Below are 22,086 nucleotides of genomic sequence, written 5' to 3'. Positions count from 1 at the left end.
TGCTAATTGACACCGTCCCCTTCCACCCTGTTATCTTTTCTTGCTTCTTTCTTAATTGCAGGTCTAACCAACTTACTTACTTCAACTAATCATCTACTTACTTCATAACCATGATCTGTAGCCCTCAATATTGGCAAACAGACCCAGAAGCCAGCAAGCCTCACAAACTAGTTGACTACCAGGTTGTAAATGGAATAATGGTAGGCACGGTAGTGTAGCGGTTAGCGTAATGCTATTACAGCGCCAGCGACCTGGTTTCAATTCCAGCCACTGTCTATAAGGACTTTGTATGTTCTCCCTGTGTGTCTGCGTAGATTGCCTCCGGGTGCTCTGGTTTCCTCCCACATTCCAAAGACGTACAGGTTAGGAAGTTGTGGGCATGCTATGCCGGTGCCGGAAGTGTGGCGACACTTGCGGGCTGCCCCCAGTACATTCTACACAAAAGATGCATTTCACTGTGTGTTTCGATGTACGTGTGACTAATAAAGAAATCTTAATCTTAAAAAAATTAATAATGAGGTCTTGCAATTAAATACACAAGACTTCACCATTAGCAGGATTCCAGCCAGCAGCAGTATTCCCTCCCTCCCAGGAAACAAGTTGTGAGCTGAGTTGATAGAGATATCCAAAATAGTTAAAAGTTTGAAATGCATGTCACTTAATAAGTTGCAACTCCAGATTCCAGCACCTGCAGTTCCTTGTGCATCCACATAATAAAGTTGATTGTTTAAAACAATCACCTGGCATATAACTGGGTAAAAACTGGTAAGGTTTCCATCAGTTAGTCTTTTCCCAGAGAAACTTCACAGAAGGAGGCCGTTTGGCTTATCAAGCCTGTCACTGCTCTTTGTGAATGCTGGCTACTTACTCCTACTCTACGGCTCTTTCCTCTTGACCCTGAGTATGTGCAAAATTGGAACAGGGTGTTATACATATGCATATGGTACTGTCCCTCTGCAAACCTCCAAATGAGAGCTGGGCCTGTCGCTGGCTGGAGTGAAGCAGTAGATGAAGTATTAGATAATATAAGATGGTCAATGTGCTATGCTAGGCAAGTTTTGATTCCCTTTTCATTCCAGCTCAAATTTTGAGCTCACTGTCACCATAGAACCATAGAACCATACAGCACAAAACAGGCCCTTCGGCCCACCATGTTGTGCCATCTATCAAACCACCCTCACACTATCTAACCCTTTCCTCCCGCATATCCCTCTATCTCACATTCCTCCATGTGCCTATCCAACAAACTCTTGAACCTGTCCAATGTATCTGCCTCCACCACCACCCCAGGCAGTGCATTCCATGCACCAACCACTCTCTGGGTGAAAAACCTCCCCCTGACATCTCCCCTGAACCTCCCACCCATAACCTTAAAGCCATGCCCTCTCGTCTTGAGCATTGGTGCCCTGGGAAGGAGGCGCTGGCTGTCTACTCTATCTATTCCTCTCAATATTTTATATACCTCTATCATGTTATTCCTCTCAATATTTTACATACCTCTATCATGTATTCCTCTCAATATTTTATATACCTCTATCATCCAGCTGGTTTGACTATCATTTAGTGGTGCACCCCCTACATCCACCTCTCACATCCCTCCTTCATCAGCTGCCTCAGCACACCTGCAAATTTAGCCCAGGTAACACAGTGAAATGAACTAAATTTGGTAAGAAAACCACTTTCCAACTTATTACCATCTCTTAACTGTCCCACAAAGTCAAGACCTAAACCATAGTTAAGCCAGTCCTGTCTTTAATTGGAAACTACAGGTGTTCAGTTTCCAGCAAGGGTCACCAGCTCATGAATGAGATGGGAACTTTGATCTGTTTGGCTAAGAGCTTTTGTAGCATTACTAAATTTGCCTCATCGGAAGTCAGCTACTTGATTGAATCTGATATTTATAATTTTATTTTCTGGGCAGTTTTGACGAGGACACTTACTGAACTCAAGTTGTTGGCATTCATGCGTGCAATCGCAACATCATAGCAAGGTGTCTGGCTCCATTTGCCTTTATTTTTATTATAGTCCTCATGGTATTTAAGCTGTAAGAAAATGGAATATCATATTACTTTGATGTATACATTTTTTAAAAATCAGGTAATTTTGCTGCAAAGTATCATGAAAGCATTATTCAAATGATTTCAAAAACAACAAATTCAGTCAGAAATATGAATCAGATTTAATACAAATCAGCGTCAACATCACCAATAATATTCTAAATCATTGGGTGTGTAACTCAGGGACTTGAAATCAAAAGCAAGGCTGCAGGGGAATTCAAATTCAGTTAAGTAATTAAACCTACAATACAAATTCTAGTATTAGTAGTAGTGACCATAAAGTACTCTGAAAACCAATCTGGGATGAGCATCTGTGCTTATCTGACTTGAACTATGTATGACTCCAGACCCCGAAAAAACCCCTTAACTTTTCTCTAAAATGCTGCACAATTTCTGGAGCAATTAGAGATGTACAATAACTGCTGGCCTTGCCAGTGTTGTCCACATCCTGTGAATGAATGAAAAGAATCTCACAGAAATTTTGGTGAGGTAATTCTTCTGGAATGCAAAGGAATTTCAATGCATTTCTTGGATGTAAGCAGGACTGCAAATGGTTTCCTCTTCAATTGATTCAGCGTGGACAAGGTTCACATTCTCCCACATTGCAACTGAAATGTGATGAATATTTGGGAGGGAACATTGAAATGTTCTAACAGAACATACTCAGCAGGTCAGGCCATATCTGTGGGAAGAGAAACAGTGTTAACGTTTCTGGTCGGAGACCTGTTTCTCTTCCCAGAGACTTGCTGAGTACTTATAACATTTTCTGTTTTTGTTTAGATTCCCAGCATCTGCAGTTTTTATTTTGATTTTGAAATATTCTATCATCCCTAATAGACGTTAAAACATCAGAGCTGGGATGGATATTAATTAAAGGCACAGAATGATCAATCTGCATCCTTCTGATTAAAGAGTGCCGGTGATATAATTAATGTAAAAATACACTCCTGACACTCTCAGTGTAATTTTCCTCAAAGCATTTGTGAAGCAGATCCTCTCTTATTCAACAAACATTGAGCAGTCCACTTGACATTGGAAATTAAAAAAGTGTTAAATTCTCATATAACTTAAAATACCATTGAGAAAAACATGAGTTAATTCAATCTGGATGCTACCCATACCTGGTCATTAAATGATAAGCTATTCAATTTTTGTAACTTTATTAACTGAATTTAAATTCCACAGATGCCATTGTGGGATTTGAACTTGGGTCTCTGGATTGCTTGACTAGATCTCAGAGGTGCTGACTTAATCACTGCACCACCACCATTCCCCTTGTTTTTTAAGTCATGATAACAGCAGAAAACCTTATTCTTCATTAAATATCTATTGTTTTCTTCCTTCGTGCTTTGCACTGGTATGCTTCATCCTCTATGATTTTGATCATTATAACAGGAATTCTCTGCCCTCTAATTTAGATGCCCTTCTAACCTCAAACAACACCTCCCTCCACTTATCCACAAATCTAGCAGCTTCTCAGCACCATGGTGTTAATACCTACCCAATTCACTATATCCATCACCTGCCAAATTCTGCATTCCTTTCCAACCTTATTCCAATCTGCATTCAGCCCTAGTATCACTTACAATTGGAAATCTCGATCTCACTACTTAAATAGCCCAGGACAACTATTCACCTACAATCTTTATGAAGCAGTCAGTCTACTCAATGACATTCCCCCCTCTATTATAAAACCTTCACACTCTCACATCCTCATCAGTCCCTATGCAGCCCCATCTCTAAACTGGAATGCATGCAAACTTTTAGCTTATGTGGAGACTGCAGATGCTGGAATCGAGAGCAACAAACAACTTGCTGGAGGAACTCAGCGGGTTGACCAGCATCTGTGGAGGGAAAAGGACTGATCCAGGGTTTTGACCTGAAACATTGACAATTCTTTTCCCCCCACAGATGCTGCTCTATGTGGCCCTTGAGACAATACATCTCCAGCAATAATGTCAATGAAAGCTAGAAATACTCATTATGTTAGGCAGCATCAGGTGAGATAAACAGTCAAAATTTCAGGTCATCAACACAAAATGTTAAATCTGTTTCTCTCAATTTGGATGAAGATCATTGACCTGAGACATTAATCCTGTTTCTCTCTCCACAGATATTTCCTGACTTACATAGTATTTCTAACACGTTCTATTTTTATTTTAGATTTCCGGTATCTGCAGTATTTTGCATTAGCGTCTCCATCAATATCTCTATTTCTTAACCCCACACCATTACCTGTGGATTCCACCAAGGAACTGTTATTAATGTCCTCCTGTTACTCATCTATATCCTCCCCTCGACAACAAAATCTAAAAACACAGGTCCATGTTCCTCTTGCACCTGAAATTTCCCAACATCGCCCCTTCAGCACATGTTTTCAAACTTGCATTGACCCTATATTATCAAACTGGTACTTGACATCCAAATTCTTGCAGGTAAATAAAGCCAACATCTTCAGACTCTCCCATTTACCTTTTCTTCTTCTGCTACTTCTCAACTATGGTCTTAGGTGAAAACAGACTGTTCATAATTTTGGCAGTCTATTCAACCCTGACTTGAGCTCTAATCCATATGCATTCCATCATAAAGAAACACCACTTCAACCCAACGGGTTTACCTGTGCCCTTGTTGATTCCAGAAACATTTATTCCAATACTCACCTGGTCAGTCTCACATCTTCTACCTTTCATACCTTCAATCCATTCATAACTTTGTTGTCTGGATCGTATTTATTATACCCTGTCCATGCTGACCTACATTAGCTATCAAGTAAAATCTTCTTCCTAGTTCTTAAAACTAATTCATGGCCCTAAGCCTATCACCAGCTCCAGCACTGTTCTCCTGATACTCTGGCAATACATGTGTTCTATAACTTTCACTTCCATCATTGACAGCCACTTAAGTCTCTCTCTGGAATTCCCTCCCCAAAGCTCCAACTCCACTGTCCTTCTCCCTTAAAGCCCTCCTTAAAGCCCAAGCCTTTTACTATATTTCAGCTCCTCTTTTGTCCTTTGTGCACAACATTCATTTTTTTCCCTGAATGTGCAACTGGTGAAATGACTTGAAGCATTTATCTTCCTTCAGGATGAAATGAGAACGCAAGTGGCTGTTGCTGCTGCTACTCACATCACTGCGTTGATTGAAAACTTTTTTGGCCAGTTCTACATCTGGTGGTTCTGCCAGCGAAGTGTACTTTGACATTCGATCATTGTGTCCTTTCTTATATTGAATCTAGGCAAACGAAGAAAAGCATTAAATCCGTGAAAGTTAATGACAAACTGATTCTGTGGAAAAATGCTTTGAGCTGTTGACTGTTCCTGTGCTTCAAGATCTATCATTTTAGCAATAAAAAATGATGATATTTGATAATGAACAGTACACAATAGTAAGTGCAGACAATATATCTAATAAAATGTGTTGTGAATTCAAAAAAGAGGTAGAAGCCAAGAAGTTACTCTAGATTTTATTTGGATTAAACAGTTCTGTGGGTCAACTCAATGTTGCTAGTGCAGTCACATAAAAAGCAAGAATTTCAATTGCAAGATTCAAAGAACAGGTGGTGGCACAACAGGGAAACACAGTGGCACAGCTCGGGGGCATAGTGGTGCAGCTAGTTGAGCCATTCCCTCACAGTGCCAGAGAACTTTGTTCAATCTGCACCTCAGGTGCTGTCTATGTGGAGTTTACAAGTTCTCCCTGTGACCGCTTGGGTTTCCTCCCCCATCCCAAAGACATGGGGGTTGGTAGGTTCTACCAAATGGTAGAATCTGGAAGGATGAGATTGCGGGGAGGGCAAAGTATGGGTTCAATGGAAGATAAGTGGTTGATGGTCGGCATGGAGTCAGTGGGCTGAAGGGCCTGTTTCCATGCTGCATCTCTCTATGACTCTGTGGATGACATCCCTAGTGCAGCAGTGAGATGTGGCAGAGGTCAAATAAATCACTTGGTTGAGCCTGAGAGTGATCATTACCCAGACCTTCATATTCAAAGAAGTCAAAGCTCACATGTGAGGTTATATTCAAGGCAGAAGATCAGAGATAACAAACTGCATTCTTTGCCTTCATTGAGTGTTGGCCTTTTAAACAGCACATCATCATTGGAAATGGGTTAGTAAAAGTTAGTTGTTCTGTAAGTAAATGGATGTTTACTGGGACTTGAGGACTTGAGTTACAGGGATAGGTTGAATAGGTTAGGACTTTATTCCCTGGAGCGCAGGAGAATGAAAGGAGATCTTATAGAAGTATTTAAAATTATGAGGGGTATAAACGGGGTGAATGCATACAGGCTTTTTCCCCTCAGGTTGGGTGAGACTAGAACAGGAGGTCATAGGTTTAGGTGAAAGGTGAAGTATTAAAGGGGAATCTGAGGGGGAACTACTTCACTCAGAGGGGGGTGCGAGTGTGGAATGAGCTGCCAGCGGAAGTGGTGAATGCGGGTTCAATTGTAACACTTAAGAGAAGTTTGGATAGGTACATGGATAAGAGAGGTATAGAGGGCTATGGTCCGGGTGCAGGTAGATGGGACTAGGCAGGAAACCAGGCCGGCGTGGACTGGATGGGCCGAAGGGCCTGTTTCTGTGCTGTAGAGCTCCATGACCCTAACTGAGAACTGTTGATTTTCAGACCAGTCAGGTTGAAAATCTCACTGCAGGTTAATTTTGTATGTTGCTTGATTGTTGACAGCATTTCAGGGAGTTTTACAATGGACAAAAATGAGTTTTACAGAACAACATTGCTGATGAAAAATGAAGTGACAAATAACCCGACAGGTGCTAAATCACATGGAAATGTGCACAAAATTGATCTACTCCCAGTTTACACAATATTCAACCACACAGCCATTGCTTGGGGAATTGTGTTAACAGATTTCTAGCCCACAGGGTTGAAATTTGATTTGCAATACAGCAGTACCCTACTTAGCACTACCCTGTGGAGTGCTGCTTTGTTAAAGCACTCTTGGTTCTTTTGTCTGAAGAATCAGAGGCCGGTAGTGTAGCGGTTAGCATAGTGCGTTACAGTGCCAGCGACCTGGGTTCAATTCCTGCCGCTGTCTGTAAGGAGTTTGTATGTTCTCCCCGTGTCTGCGTGGGTTTCCTCCAGGTGCTCCGGTTTCCTCCCACATTCCAAAGACGTACGGGTTAGGAAGTTGTGGGCATGCTATGTTGGCGCCAGAAGCGTGGCAACACTTGCGGGCTGCCTCCAGAACACTCTACACAAAAGATGTATATCACTGTGTGCTTCAATGCACATGTGACTAATAAAAAGATCTTATCTATGCACCCACCTGGGCTTTAAAAGAGATATTTGCACACTGCTGCATCAGGAACCAGGTATGAACGCTGTCTTCTCCACTGTTACATGCTGCTGTGCCACACACCTTGCACTAACCACTGCCCTCTGCAATACACCCCCAGTAAAGAATTACCCACTGTTTGATGTGGAGAGGCTGCCTGTGAGGGCAGGTGTTGGGAGGGTTGGGACAAGTGGTGCATCCAGTCAGGGCTACAACCCTAGCTGGCACAATCCTCAGACATCTGATGCTCTCGGTGTTGCTGTATTTGGTGTAGGTGTGGCCCATCTCCTACTTCTGTGCTGTGGCAGTCAATGGAACCATCTCCTGCTTCAGCTGAGGATCAAAGATGGATCATGTCCAACAAGTCATGATACACAAGTCTCCACATAATGGGAGTATAAAGCATAGCCAGCATTGCCCTTGTAACTGATGGCCACCTTAGTGTGTGGCTGCATCAAGCTGTTCATAGAATTGAAGGTCAGCATGGACTTGTTGGGCCAAAGGGCCTGTATCCATGCTGTATTGCTCTATGACATGTGAAAATCCCAACTGTCACTGCATGCTGAGTTTCTATCAGTCCCTGGTGTTGCAAAGGATGGATCTGGCCTCTTTGCTATGCAATGTTCCATTCAGTTGGGCTTTGTCATACTACATATCCTTCATAGAAAAGTTTCTGCAGAAAAAAAAACTTTGACCACAAGTCCATCAGGCAGTGGTCAGCACAGAACTTCCTGCAAGCTATGTGGGAGAAGGACACAACAGATCCTGTGGGATGACTCCTGAGCAGACTGTCAAAACCATTTGGCAGAATGCCTCATCACCAGAACTCACCAGTAAGTACCAAGACCTTGCTTGGCTGGCAATGAGAGACACACTCCCTGTCAGATCCTTCCTGCACAGTCAGAGTCTCACTCCCAATGCATAGTGCCCTTGAGACAGCTGTGATGAGAGTGAGACAATTATTCACTTTTTTGTGGACTGTGTATTTGCAAAGAAGGTCTGGAAAAGATGCAAGGGTCCTTGACGAGGTTCATCCCAAACAACTAGGTAACAAGGTATTCTCTAATCAACGGGCTATTCCCAGGGATGGACACCAATCTGTTGGAAGATCATCAATCTGGTGAAAGGTGCTCTTTGGTCTGCCCAAAACTTGATTGTCTTCAAGTACAACGAGATGTCCATAAGGCTGCAGGAGTACATGCTAAAGGATGTACTGAAACTTGGTGCCATCAATGCAAAAGCTTTGTAGGGAAGAGCTGTAATCTAAGGGCCTGCCACCACTGGACACTTGAAGGGTGCATTGACCAAAGAGGCCACATGAGTGGCATTGGCACTTTGTGCATACCATGCAATAACTTGATGACACTATGTATGTATTGACTTGACAACATAATGAATTTGAAACTTGTTGATACTATGAATGTAAAGAAAGCAATGTACTGTTTTGTATTTCTTGTATAATTTCTTTATGAATAAAGTTTATTTGTGAAAATAAAAAAAATGTGAGTGCAGGCCACGGCTGCGCCAACTCCGTGTGCTAACAGACCACCTGGGTCTCAGAGCCTCTCTCATCACCTCCTGTTGAGTGTGTTGGGAATTGCTGTCTCTCCTCTTTTTGTTACCACAGAGAAATCTTAGGGCTGGGGTGGGTTGTGCAACCAGAGAAAGAGAGGAGTAGACAGCTGTAAATGGCAATGAGGAGGTCAGGGGTCTGTGGCAGTTCCTAGCACTGCACCACTGTATCATGCCCTTTCCACACCAATTCCAATAGCACTCTCATTCCTGGAAATTTATTCTGAGCACTAAGCAAAGCACCTCTGTATAATACATCATGTAATTATGGCTCAGCAATCAACAAGTGAATACGATACTCAAATACATACTACCAGAACAATTAAGCAAAGGATGATTTATAGCATCAGTTAAGGGGAAAGGCTAAAAGAGATTGGGATATTCAGCTTTTAATGTGACTGGGAGAGGGCCTCATACAGATTAACAGAGTACAGATAGCATAACTTAATAAATGTGTAAATGAAACACTATAACACAAGAAAGGACCAGTTCAAACTTTATTCTGTCTCAGCTCTAGGAGTACGAGTTTCTGCATTCTGATACACTTTAAGAATTGACTGCTTGGAAGGTTACTGAAAGCAAACTTATAGTGACATATCAAAAGAAAATGGAAAAGTAATTGAAAAGGAAAAATTTGCAGGGTGATGAGAAGAGTGCTAAAGCAGTAAAACAAATTGGATGGCCTTCTGTGCTATATGGTCCTGTGAAGTTTTTCGTTATCATTGGTCTTTCTTTGTTAATAACTGTGTTGGTAAATGAAGCACATTTCAATGCTTGTGATCACTGTATGGAAACTCCCTGCAACTGAAATACCCAATTACATTTGCCCAAATTACTTACATCACTCAGTGCTTTCTGAGCGCTGGCGACTCGTCTCAGCTCTGGACTGTCAGTGTAAGGATAGTAGAAAGGCTTTTCCTCCTCCCAGGCTTCTTTGTACAATTTCTTCCAAGGAAGGTAAAGCATTTAAAATCATTGGCAGTTCAGTGTTTGAATTTTCAATGATAACTATAGCACTAGTAGTGATATATTGGCTGGAATTAAAATTAATTGTTTTACACAAAACATTCAAAATTCTGGATCTGAAAAAATCTCATTTTAGTGTGAAATCTTTAAAAGTACTTTGCAGCAGGGTTGAGCTATGGCACAACCCATTGACTTTTCTTCAATCATCCCACAATTAAGAAGAATATAGAATCCATGTTATAATTTTTTCACACAACACATTTTTAAGCTTGGTTATATTATTGGGAAGGAGTTAAAAGAAAACACAGTCCATCATACAAACAAGATCACTCTGTCTCACTCCTATGGTTCTCCTAGAATGATCCCAGACACATCCTGGGAACAGGTTATCTGGGAACCACTTCAATTTCTGATTGGTGAACATTGGTCTGTTTTTCAGCCATTCAGCAGAAACCTTAGTAAACTTTGATTTGATTGGAACATGGGAGCAACAAGTAAAACTAGGTTTTCTGAGTGAAAATTTGCAGTGTAGGTTAAGGTTTAATGGTAGCTGCTACAAAACAACCTGGCAAAACAAGATGCATCCCTGCAAAAGAATTAAGAATCTAGAAACTTTAACCTATTACTTAATGCTTATCTATCCGATGACTTGTATTTTCATGCTCTGATGTAATTTCCTGCATTTACACTTCACAAAAATGGCTGTCTACAAAATAATGATAAATATTTTGGATCAAACCCATTGTAAATATCTTTCCATTCTCACCTTCTCATCCCTCCCACCGATGTTTGCAGGGTTATGGAATAGCCCCTATTGGTGTAAGTCTTGGTGTGATGTGTGAACACCTATCTTTATCCAAACTACAATGTCTGGAGGGTTCCAGGCTTTTATACAGGAAAGCAATCGATGCAAAGGTCTTTTAGCTACCCTATTAGTCTCCTCAAAGATGAATATCGAGACCCTAACCTTTACCTGAACCCCTGCACATCAGGAGAAACCAGACAAGTCATTATTGAGTGAACATTAGTAATAAGAAGAAATAAGAGAGCTATAGCCACTGACCTTATAGCCTCAGATCCTTTAGGGCTTTGTAGATTTAGACAGCATCTGTACCTCCATAAACTCACTCCAGAAACCTGCATAGTTCAAACAGTTGGGCCCCACCTCCTAGCGAGACTCCCAACAGACTCACAGAGTACTCCTCAATGATATTTCTCTTTCTCAGAATAGCAAATAATTTTGTGACTGTTCTAAAACCAGACAATTAAGCAGGTAAAAGATCGTGAGAGCAACATTTGCTCAACAACTGCTAAGGCTTAGTTTGGTAGATTGATTCCATTACCGGACTGAAAGCTTCAGCAAATTTCACAGCTCGCACAAGCTCAGGTGCATCAGGTGGCAATTGGTAGACGTCCTTCGATTCTTCCCATTTTTGTTTATACAGCGCCTGGAAAAAGCAGATGAATGGCAGGGTCACAAATCCGAGTTGGATATGCAGTGAAATTATAATGTTAAATAAAATTATCTATGATAGTTAAATGCAAGTCATATTACCTTGCTAACCAACTGTGAAACATTTTTAGCATGTTCGATATCCCGGGCTGTCCCATCAACATGGCACATGGTCTTTGCTTTGTCAGCATCTGAACGATACTTAACCTTTACAATGAAAACAAAATTGGATCAGATGGTGCAACTTTTTCAAAGTTTTACATTGAGTTTACTGTAAAGATGCAGCCATTCAACCAAATCCTCCAAAAGAATGTTTAAGCTCCACATGAGTCCTGGGGAGACCTGACAGAATCCATTGGGAAGACCTGATAGAAGTATTTAAAATTATGAGAGGCATAGATAGGGTAGACAGTCAGAATCTGTTCCCCAGGGTAGAAATGTCAAACACCAGAGACATACTTTTAAGGTTAGAGGGGGGAAGTTTTTTTTTTACACAGAGGATGGTAGGTGCCTGGAATGGGTTATCAGGGGTAGTAGTGGAATCATGCACTTTGATGTAATTTAAGAGGCTTTCAGATAGACACATGAATATGAAGGGAATGGAGAGATATGGATGATAAACAGGAGAAGGACATTTAGTATAAATTGGCATCAAGATCAGCACAACATCTTGAGCTGAATGGCCCATCCAGTGCTATACTGTTCTATGTTTGATGAGTCTTCTCCCACCCATTTCATTCAGTCCCATCTTTCTCGTCCTTTCTCCATCATCTAGTTATCTAGTCTTGCTAGTTGGCTCAACTTCTGTGCATTACACATACTACTCTTTGAGAACTGGAATTTCTCATGAACGTTCCATTGGATTTATCTTATAATGATGTCCTCTAGGTCTAGAGAAGATATTCCAAGTCCATTCATTGAGGTTATTAAAGTCTTTCTGCATTTTATTCTCGTAATAAATTGGACCCCAATGTTTAGTATCACCCACATTTTCAACTTCCAATTCCCAAGTCCAAATCATTAACCTGAATGTGACTATCAGTGGCCCTGGCACTTATTCCTATGAAATATCACATTCTAACTTTAGCTAGTCTATGTAGCTAATATTCACCACAGTTCTCTGCTTTCTGTTTTATACTCAGTTTGACATTCCTTCTGCTAATTTCACTCTGGCTTTGGTAAGGTGGATCCTCCCCAGTGAATCATTCATAAAAATATATGAGAAGTAAGGTTATGGATACACACGCACATATTCTTCCCATAACATTCAGAGAGGGAGCCACTGCCATTCCAAGAAATGGCATATCTAAGGTTCATGCAATCCTTGTCCTGGACTTCACATGTTCTGAGTTTGATCATGAGTCCATTGTGAAGGGATTCTGAAACTCCAGATATACTGTATCTGCCACAGCAGACTCATCTGTGTCAAAGGATCCAATAAGGCTCATGAAATCTGATCTTCTCTTTTGCAATCCATGGCAACCACGATTATTTTTAGTTTGTTCCTCGGTGTTATTCTGTTGCATCTTTAAGGAAAGATTCCATTCTCTCTCTTTTTTAATTCATTCACAGGACATGGATGTCACTGACAATCCTGGCATTTGTTACCTTCCTCTACTTGCCCTTGAACTGAGAAGGTGGTTACAAAACCACCACATTGATAGATCTGAAGAGATGATTAGGCCAGATCAGACAAGGATTTTTAAACAATGATCCCATGTTCCAACAAAACCTCCTCAGTCAATCTGCCAAACCCTTTTAGGATCTTCTTTGTTCCAATTAAGTCACCTCTCACTCTTCTTATCTCCGGCAGATACAAGACCAGCCTGTCCACTTTCTCCTCATCAGACAAGCTGCCCATTCCAGCTCTCAGTCCAGTAAACCTTCACTGAACTGCTTCCAACACATGCACATTCATTCTTAAATAATAATTCCAATACTGCACACACAGTACTCCACATGTGGTCTCATCAAATGTTATATAACTGAGGCATACCCTCGCCATTGTTGTATTCAATTACCCAAGCAAATTACCTGCTGTATCTGAAAAACAGGTTTTTGCAAGCCACACTAACTGGACCAAGTGGGTTTTTATGACATTCCAATAGCTTAAAGATTTTTTAAAATTAATTTCTAACAGAGCTAACAGAGTGTAAGTAGGGTCTCAATCTTGGTCTGGAAAGGATGCTGATATTGGTTCTGGATAATTTTGCAGAGACAGAATTGCTGTTATCTCTCCAGTGCCTTGTAGCTATTGTAGGTGGTCCAAGTCTCAGAAACATACAAAAGGGCAGTGATCACTGCTGCCCAGTGGGTTTGAGTTTGTGATCTTCAAATGCTCTTTGCCTCAGACAGCCAACACCTGTGCTGGTGCACTGATTATGAATTTCATTATACAAGTTAGAAGCAGGAATAGGCCACTTGAAATCTCAAGAGTCCTCCTCCATTTAATAAAATTGTCGAAGTCTGCTCTCAGTGAGAAATGGTTACTATTTGGAAATGATCCGCATTTTCCAGGGTTTTGTCATGGAGCTTCATTTTCAGAGGGCAGTGCTGTGCAGTGGGGGACGGTTGGTAGAGGACCTTTTGTTTTGTGGGTTATGAGCGTAAGGCCCAATCTCCTGCACATCTAATATTTGTTTTTGTTAGGACAGATATTCATAAGATTGAAGTTAATCCATTGTATGTGGATATGCACATATAGGCTACATGGATGGATTTAGACCACATTAACTATATTGTTGGTGCACAAGCAGATTATTATGGTGACATGCCACAGAATAAGACAGGCCAGCTTAATCAAACTGAGAGTTTAGGCTGGGTGTTCCTGGTGGCTACATCAATGGAAAACTGAACTTTTATCTGTGTGACCTGTCCATGAATGAGATGCTACTACATTTTTATTCTAGTCAGTCAAAAGTGGTTTGTAGAATTGTGGAATCATAGAAATTCATGGTACAGATGAAGGCCATTCAGCCCATTGTGTCGATGCGAGCCAAGAATGGACTTTAGTTTATTATCACTTCTCAGCTCCTGGTCTATAACTGTGAAGTTTATGGTCATTAAGTGATTACCCAGGTACTTTTTAAATAAGCGTTTCATCTTTCAGTACCATTTCAGATCATGAGTTCCAGTCCCCCAGTATTCATTGGGTGAAAATATTTTTCAACTCGCATTTAATTTTTCTACCAATTAACTTAAAGCTATGCTCTCAAGTTATGGATTCTTTTGCTAAGGAAAATAGGTTATTCTCTTCACCCTGTCCAGGCATCTCATATTTTCTAGTCAGATTTTCCATCAACCTTCTTTATTCCAAGATAAACACATTCTGATGAATCAGTTTGTCCCCCATAACTATAATTCTTTGGCCCTGGATCTCACCTGAATCCTCACCACCTGCAGGTTCCCCTCCAAATCGTTCATTATAGTAATGTAGAAATATATCACTGGGTCCTTCATCGTTGCTAGATCTAGGTCCTGGAACCCTCTACCCAACAGCATTCTGAGAGTATTTTTACCAGAAGAATGGCAGTGGTTCGAGAAGGTGGTTCACCATCAGTTAGGGAGGGAAGTAAATGCTGGACACGCCAGTAATGCCAGATCCCAAAATATGCAAAACTAAGTTTTAAAAATCCTTGCAAACCTCCTCTGCACTCTCCCTTCTGCTATCACACCTTTCATGTTAAGTGGAGAAGTAAGGTTCAATCAAATCAGTCAGAGAAAGATCCTTTTCAGATTTATTCTTGGGTTGGTATTTGGTCTCATTGTCTGTGCTGGGCTGACGTTCCATAATTTTGTGCTAGTACCAGAATTAACAGAAGGATTCATGACTAGTTTGAGGTGCTGGAGTGGCAAAGGAAGAAAAGGGAAGAAATAAAACTCACACAGTTTGTTAATAGTTGGTATTTTTCCAATATATGGATCCATAATAAGTGCTGAGATTTGAAGTGGATAATGCCACCAAGCAAGAGTATTAACCAACTTCCTACCTCACTGAGCTGTTGCTGAACCTTGCGAATTCTCCTCAATTCTGGTGTGTCAGAGGTGATGGCATAAGGTTTCCCTTTCTCACATTCAAATTGTTCCTTGTACTTGTTCTAAAAAAGAGATCACATTTCTTCAAGCCAAAATTATGAAAGGCGCTTTTTATGACAATCACTGGAAAATTAGACACGTGATAGCCACATGAATGATAGAGAAATGGAGGGCTATGTGGGAGAGAAGGGTTAGATAGATATTAGAGCAGGATAAGATGTCTGCACAACATTGTAGGCCGAAGGGCCTGTACTGTTCTGTAATGTTCTATGTTCTATGTTAATACACTGGAGTAATTCAACCATGTGTATCAGTGATTCAGATCTCCCAAATGCAAACTATCACCATGGACATTATTGCCCTACTAACAATATTTGCATTACTACCGTGCAGCTGAGTATTATCTTCAGCACTAGACCAGAACCAGGCGAGAACATGCCAAAGCTCAGAGCTGAGCACTAACTGGCCTGTTTTCTTTGCTGCTTCAGCCAGTGACATAGATATGGTGGCCTTGTCAGGATGCCACATTAGTCCATGGAAAACATGCCGGAAGTGTAACTCAGACTTAAATGTGGAAAGAATGTTTCTCACATAAATGGTGGCCAGTAAAAGAAATTCTAGAGGGACAATGGATGCCCATTTACCTGCCTGATTTAGCTTTCAAGCACATCTCCAAAACTTCTGTCAAAATTAGTAGGAACCTAGTTTAATATGTCTGAGTCCTAAGATCACAATTGCAAGTGTTTTTGTAAAAATGGGCAGAGCATGTGCCATAGAAATCAGAATCATCTGTACTAGTCACTGATTGGCCTAATCACTGATCACTAGATGGATAGTTCTAAGACTCAGAAAAGGGAAAATATCTTCTCTAGCTCCCAATATAAATGTGTACCAATGAACAGAGTTCAATAATGGTTCTTTTCCTCAAGATTGGTACATACCATGAAACAACCTTCAAGGGACCACTGAAGTCACTGCAAAAACATCTCAATTAAGCTTTTACATTTCCATTTTTCTTAACAATGACTGGCTTGAATCCATCAAGGAGCACTGGTCACCTCAGCCTGTCCAATCAATAAATGCTGCCTATCAATAGCAATCTGGGATTGTATTGTCTCTAAATTGATGGGTGGGAATTCTCATTGGATCAGAGAGCTCCCACCCATAGTTTACAGAGATCACAGTTCGTGCCATTGATATAAAGCACAGGACTAAGAAGGAAGATGTGCTGGGCTCAGGTAAGAGCAGAGAAGGGCAAGCCAAGGATGTTGCATAAATAGCCAAATGAGGTAATGGGAAACCAAAATTCGGCTTGAAGGGAACTTAGGTGGCCAATGCATGACAAAAACAAAATGAATTAGCTGCAAAAAGAGGAAATAAAGGTATTGATAACAAAGAAAAAGGGAAAGAATGGGGTTGAAATTGTGATCACTTCTAGCACTCCACGCTTATACCCATGCCCATCACTCCCCAGTCACTAGGTCCACACGTACATGGACAGAATCTAATAGTGGCAACTTTTTCAATGAAGCTGGTTTCTACATAGCTGGTGAATTCTGAATAGTAACTGGTATTATGTGGCAGGGCTTGAACAAGCCCAGCTTAAAGAAATGTTTCACCAGCCATTTGAATCACCTCCCCAGACTTAGCCAACTCTGAAACCTGTAAAGCATTTCAAATTTTTGCAAGAGATCTAGCATCTTCACAATCATTGAAAAATTAATCACACCATTAGTTTATTTATATATTTTAAAAATTAAAAATATCAGGTAAGGACACCCTAGGGCTTAGATATGATGCCCTCTCTAGGCATTAGCATGATTCACATGTCAAGGAAGTATTCTTTAACAAGATAACAGAATAATTGAACATTGAGGTAAAAGATACATTGCCACTAAATGAATACAGGTTTCATACCGGACTAAATAGCTCCTGCATCTTATAACTGTGTTCCAGGTAAGGGGTCATGAACTTTGATGTGTCAGCTTTCTTTTTCTTTTTCACTTTCCTGACAGGCAGCCCTGAATCAGATTGTCCATGGTGAACCTTAAACAGTGAATGAAACAGAATTAGTTCTTCCTCACAAACAAATTAACCACCATCAGATATTCTGCAGTTACTTGACAAGACATTGTTCTCACCTCTCGAATTACTTTCTGTGGCTCTGAAACCTGGTTGGAAAGAAAAATGCCAATTTAGCAGCTGAATAAATGGACATATTTACTGCAGTACATAGAATTAGTTCTATTTCTATAAGTCAGGAACGCTCAAACCTCTCTGCTTGAAAGGCCTGTTCCAGTCAGAGCAGAAGACTGTGGACTGAAATTGTTATCCACACTTCCATGCAGGTGACCCACATCAAATACTTAGTCTTGTTTCAGCATTAGCTAAAGGACCTGACCTTACCTGAGCCACTGCTGGAGCCAAGAAGTATGTCGTCCTCCAGGTAGGTGTTTTGCTTGGTGTCCTAGGGCCGCATTGGCCCCAAATTGTGATTTTCTGTCTTGAGGTGTCTATCCCTCAATCCTCTCTCCAACCACCCCACACCCCAACTGCAGGTTTCAATCATCTGTCCACATCACGTCCTTCCAATATTTCCCCAAGGTTTCCACCTACTCTCTGATTCCCTGATTCCTCTAATAAGCCACCCCATCCACCTAACCCCCCCCCCCCACCACTAACTATCCTCTCCCCAGTTTCTGAATTCTGCTCCTCAATGTTCCCTCCATAATGGTGGGAGATTGTGGAGAACTTCTATTGCACGTGACAACTTGCACCTGATGTGTGCTAGAAGGTATTCATTGAGCCCAGCCATAATTTCATAATTCGGGCATCTCCCTATAAACAAATTCACCACCGAGTATTCCCAATCATCATTGATGTCATTGTTCTCACCTCTCGAATGACCGTCCGTGGTTCCGAATACTTGTAGAAAAGAAAAGCAATAATTTAGTGGCTGGATGAATTATCACATTTGTTGTAGCACACAGGATTTAATCTGATCTTTGATCATATGCATCGACAAATACCACTAATTATTCTCACCTCTATTCTCTCCTCTCGAATGATCGTTCGTGGTTCTGAATACTTGTAGGAAAGAAAAAGAGTAATTTAGCAGCTAGGCAAATCATCACATTTATTGAAGCACACAGGATTTATTCTGTCCTTTGATTAGCAAATATTCACTAAATATTCTCACCTCCGTTCTCACCTCTCGAATAACTGTTTGAGGACCAGAGGACTAGTAGAAAAGCAAAAAATTGCCATTCAATAGCTGATAAAAAGAGTCACATTCCGCCTCAATTAACAATGTACAATGTATTAACAATGTAAATTGTTATTTACCAATTATCATTCTCACTTCTTGTATACATGTTTGTGGCTCTGAAGTCTTATAAGAAACAAAATATCATTGAGCAGCTATAAAAGGTTTCACGATTAGTGGAGTAAAATAAGAACCAATTCTACAACTTAAGAATAACACCTCCCAATATTTGCAAATGGTTCAATCTTGTTACTGTTCTTACCTTTCGAATGATTGTATGTGATTCAGGAACCTTGTGGGAAAGGAGAATGTTAATTGAACAACTAAATAAAAGGTGTCACATTTTCTGCAGCAAAGTTTACATACGGTAATTTTGCTGAGAGTCAGAACTGATCTGCTTAAAGTTGCCATGCAATATCAAGCCTGCTACAAAGCATTCAATGGACCATTGGTATTTCATTGATGCAGATTGCTGTATTCATCAGCAAGCAAGAAACTTTGTTAACATTAAAAAACAGAAAATGCTAAAGATCAGTGGAGAGAGAAGCAGTGTTAATGTTTTAGGCTGACGAAACATTAAGTAGATCACCTTTCATCTGAATTCTGATGAAAGGTGATCTAGGTAAAACAATTAATGCTGTTACTCTCTCTGCAGATGCTGACTGATCTGCCAAATCTTTCCAGCATTTTCCGTGGGGTTTTCCTGACTTACAGCATAAGCAGCATATTTGTGAACATAGTACTGTTCTTAAAAATCGTAGAAATGATCTGCAGCTAAAATTGAATTTTAAACATATATAGTATCAGAAACAAGTGGCTTAACATATCTATAGGGAATTCCTGTCCATATCTTTTAATCTGTTTAAATTATATTGGCTATCCCTTTCACTAACTGAAGGAGATTCCTTATCCCATCCATGTGTATATTACCAATAAACCACAATAGAACTTCAACCCATATGTTTACCTAAGAATGTGAAAAAGCTATATATATGGATTATGGTGAAAAAAAGACTATGTTCAATCTGTTAATTTGTCTACTTGCCTTAAACAATGTTTGATTAGCTGTATATATCCAATATTTTCAATATTCGTGTTTTTTTCTAGTCTCTATTGAATTGTTAGTTTTCAATTACATCTGAAATTATTTGCAATTTGTCCAGCTTTACAGACCACATTTTTCTAGAAATAAATTTTCTTCAGTATTAAGGTGTAGTTGGAGGCAACTGCCCCACTTTAATTAGGAGGAATTTGCGAAAACTGAGGTTTCCTGGCAAAATTGTGAAGAACTCACCACCGTAAATCCCTTAATAATTGTACAGTTCCTGTGATCATGATCTTAGATCCCAATGAGATTCTGTTTGAAACATTACCCTTGCTGATTACTGCAAAGCAATAAATACCGCTCAATAAACATATTCGAATGCTTGCAAACATTTTCAATTCCAAACAGACTGAGCATTAAAAAGCATTGAACAATCTTTTTAAGCATCCATGGATCATGCCTTCACAATACTGATACTTACTGAATGCAGCCCCCACCATAATACAGCTGACACAGGAGAAAGACGTGTGAAATTGTTTGCAGTTAACATGAGGCCTGTGCGATAGCAGCAAAATATTATGCAAAGTTTCCAGGTGAACCAACATTAACCAGTTTGGATGAAGAGCTTCGGAGTTTGCTATATTGTGGAATTTCCTAGATTTATTCCTGCTATTTTGTGATATTGCAGTTTACTATGCTTTCAAACCCACTTATTTGCATTTACTGGGACAGTTGTCAGAGGATTTTTGCTTTAGAATTGGATATTAGTTCAATTAAATCTCTTAACCTGCCATAAGTGACAAGAAATGTGTCTTGGCGTATGTAAATGTATGGTTTATCTGCATTTACATAGTGTTTCTAGAGAGTTGAATTAACAAGGTGCACAGCTCTCCTTATTTCCCCATGCTTCACAATATTACTGCCACTACCCTCAAGTAGAACAAATAATGTGTGTATACAAGTTGGAAATGTGGACATAAAGAGCAGGTCTCACTTGAAGCAAGAAGAAAAAAATTGATTCTGTGTCAACTAAGAAGGCTTTGAGATGACAGTATTGGTGAGCAGTGCAGTACATTGAGGCAAGAACAGCATCACTGAGCATAACAACTGCTGCCCTGAACGAATACCAGCAAGTCTTGACACGAGAGAGAATATTAGCCAATCTCTGCATGAGGTGGAAATAGCATGGTTTGAGAGAGTCCTAGCTGTGTCCTTTGCATGAAAGCTGGCACAACTCTGGTAGGGAAATGCAGTACAGCCACAAAAGCCATTTCAAGATTATGTGTGCCAGGATAACTCCTGACAATTTCAGCTACATGAAAGTCATGGTAGAAAATCTTTTGAAGTTAGTTTGATGACTCAGAGGTTGTGGCCAGTGAAGGAACCAAGCCCTAAATAGTAAGCTTGTGTGTTCTGCTGTGACATGACATTTTGTCGGAAATGGTATCTGAAGAGGTCAAAATACCTGCTCAAACTCTAGCCTGGGAGTATATGGTCAGGAGCATGAGCCTTTCAGTTTATGCATAGAAAGCATGAAGGTGTAGAGCAGATAACAGAGTGGAAATTAGTAGTGATGATGGTGATGAAAGTAGGCCTGTGCAAAGTGACAGTATGCAGAAGTACAAGGAAACTATTCCAAAATGAGTTCCAAAACATACAGTATATTAGCAAATATTTTAACATCACAGAAAGGAACAGATGTTTCATTTAAAAAATAATACTTAAGTAACAATATAGTTTCAATCTTATACCATTTGAAATTGCGGAGGGCTACATACTTGGAGCTGGAAATCAAAAGCCAGGTGAGACAGCCTGTGAGAATATAGCCTTACAGAAGGTACTCTCAGTACTTCAACTCTGATTTTTTGGTGATTTTTTGACCTTGCACTATGCAACATATTTGTTTTGTGGTTTGATCAATGAGTGAATTGAACCAATGTTATTAAGCACACATAATCTCATTTTATCTTGTGTATAAATATTGCAACTTTTATGGAAGGGATGCTGAAGAATTTCATCTTATTGCAAAGTACAATTACAACTGCAGTTTACCATTACAGAGCAGTAATGTCAGCTAGAGTTCCAGAACAAACTCCACAGCAGATGGTGAGACTGACATGAGCTGCTTTTGTAGATGTAACGGGAGCCATTCATCACAGGTATATCAATTTAAAATGGCAAAATGTTTTAACTACCAGGAAGAAAAGTGCACATATGCTCAGCACAAGACTGAACCCAAGTTAGTGAACCAAGACAACTCCTGTAGTGGATTTCTTCACAGAAGGCAAGTATCCACAAACGGAAGACAGACAGGAGATCTAAACAGCATTGAAGCCAATGTTAAACGGAGAGTTGAGTATACAGTATATAACATTTATGCTGCCAGCAGCAGTGGCAAAGT

General features: G+C 40.2%; 1 protein-coding gene across 1 annotated transcript in view; it reads right to left on the bottom strand.

Moving 5' to 3' along the window:
• The window catches only part of neb (nebulin), a 269,812-nt gene that overhangs the window by 238,200 nt on the left and 9,526 nt on the right, over window positions 1–22,086 (bottom strand). Inside the window, exons 2-10 of the mRNA XM_052025719.1 lie at window positions 18,903–18,932; window positions 17,517–17,546; window positions 17,293–17,421; window positions 15,330–15,437; window positions 11,443–11,547; window positions 11,231–11,335; window positions 9,762–9,866; window positions 5,184–5,288; window positions 1,941–2,042 (exon numbers count right to left, since the gene is read on the bottom strand). Coding sequence (XP_051881679.1) covers window positions 1,941–2,042; window positions 5,184–5,288; window positions 9,762–9,866; window positions 11,231–11,335; window positions 11,443–11,547; window positions 15,330–15,437; window positions 17,293–17,421; window positions 17,517–17,546; window positions 18,903–18,932 — 819 coding nt within the window. The remainder of the gene's footprint in view (window positions 1–1,940; window positions 2,043–5,183; window positions 5,289–9,761; window positions 9,867–11,230; window positions 11,336–11,442; window positions 11,548–15,329; window positions 15,438–17,292; window positions 17,422–17,516; window positions 17,547–18,902; window positions 18,933–22,086) is intronic.

This window comes from Pristis pectinata, chromosome 1 (genome assembly GCF_009764475.1).
Source record: "Pristis pectinata isolate sPriPec2 chromosome 1, sPriPec2.1.pri, whole genome shotgun sequence".
In the NCBI taxonomy this organism is placed as follows: domain Eukaryota; kingdom Metazoa; phylum Chordata; class Chondrichthyes; order Rhinopristiformes; family Pristidae; genus Pristis; species Pristis pectinata.
This window is presented reverse-complemented; position numbering and strand designations above follow the sequence as displayed.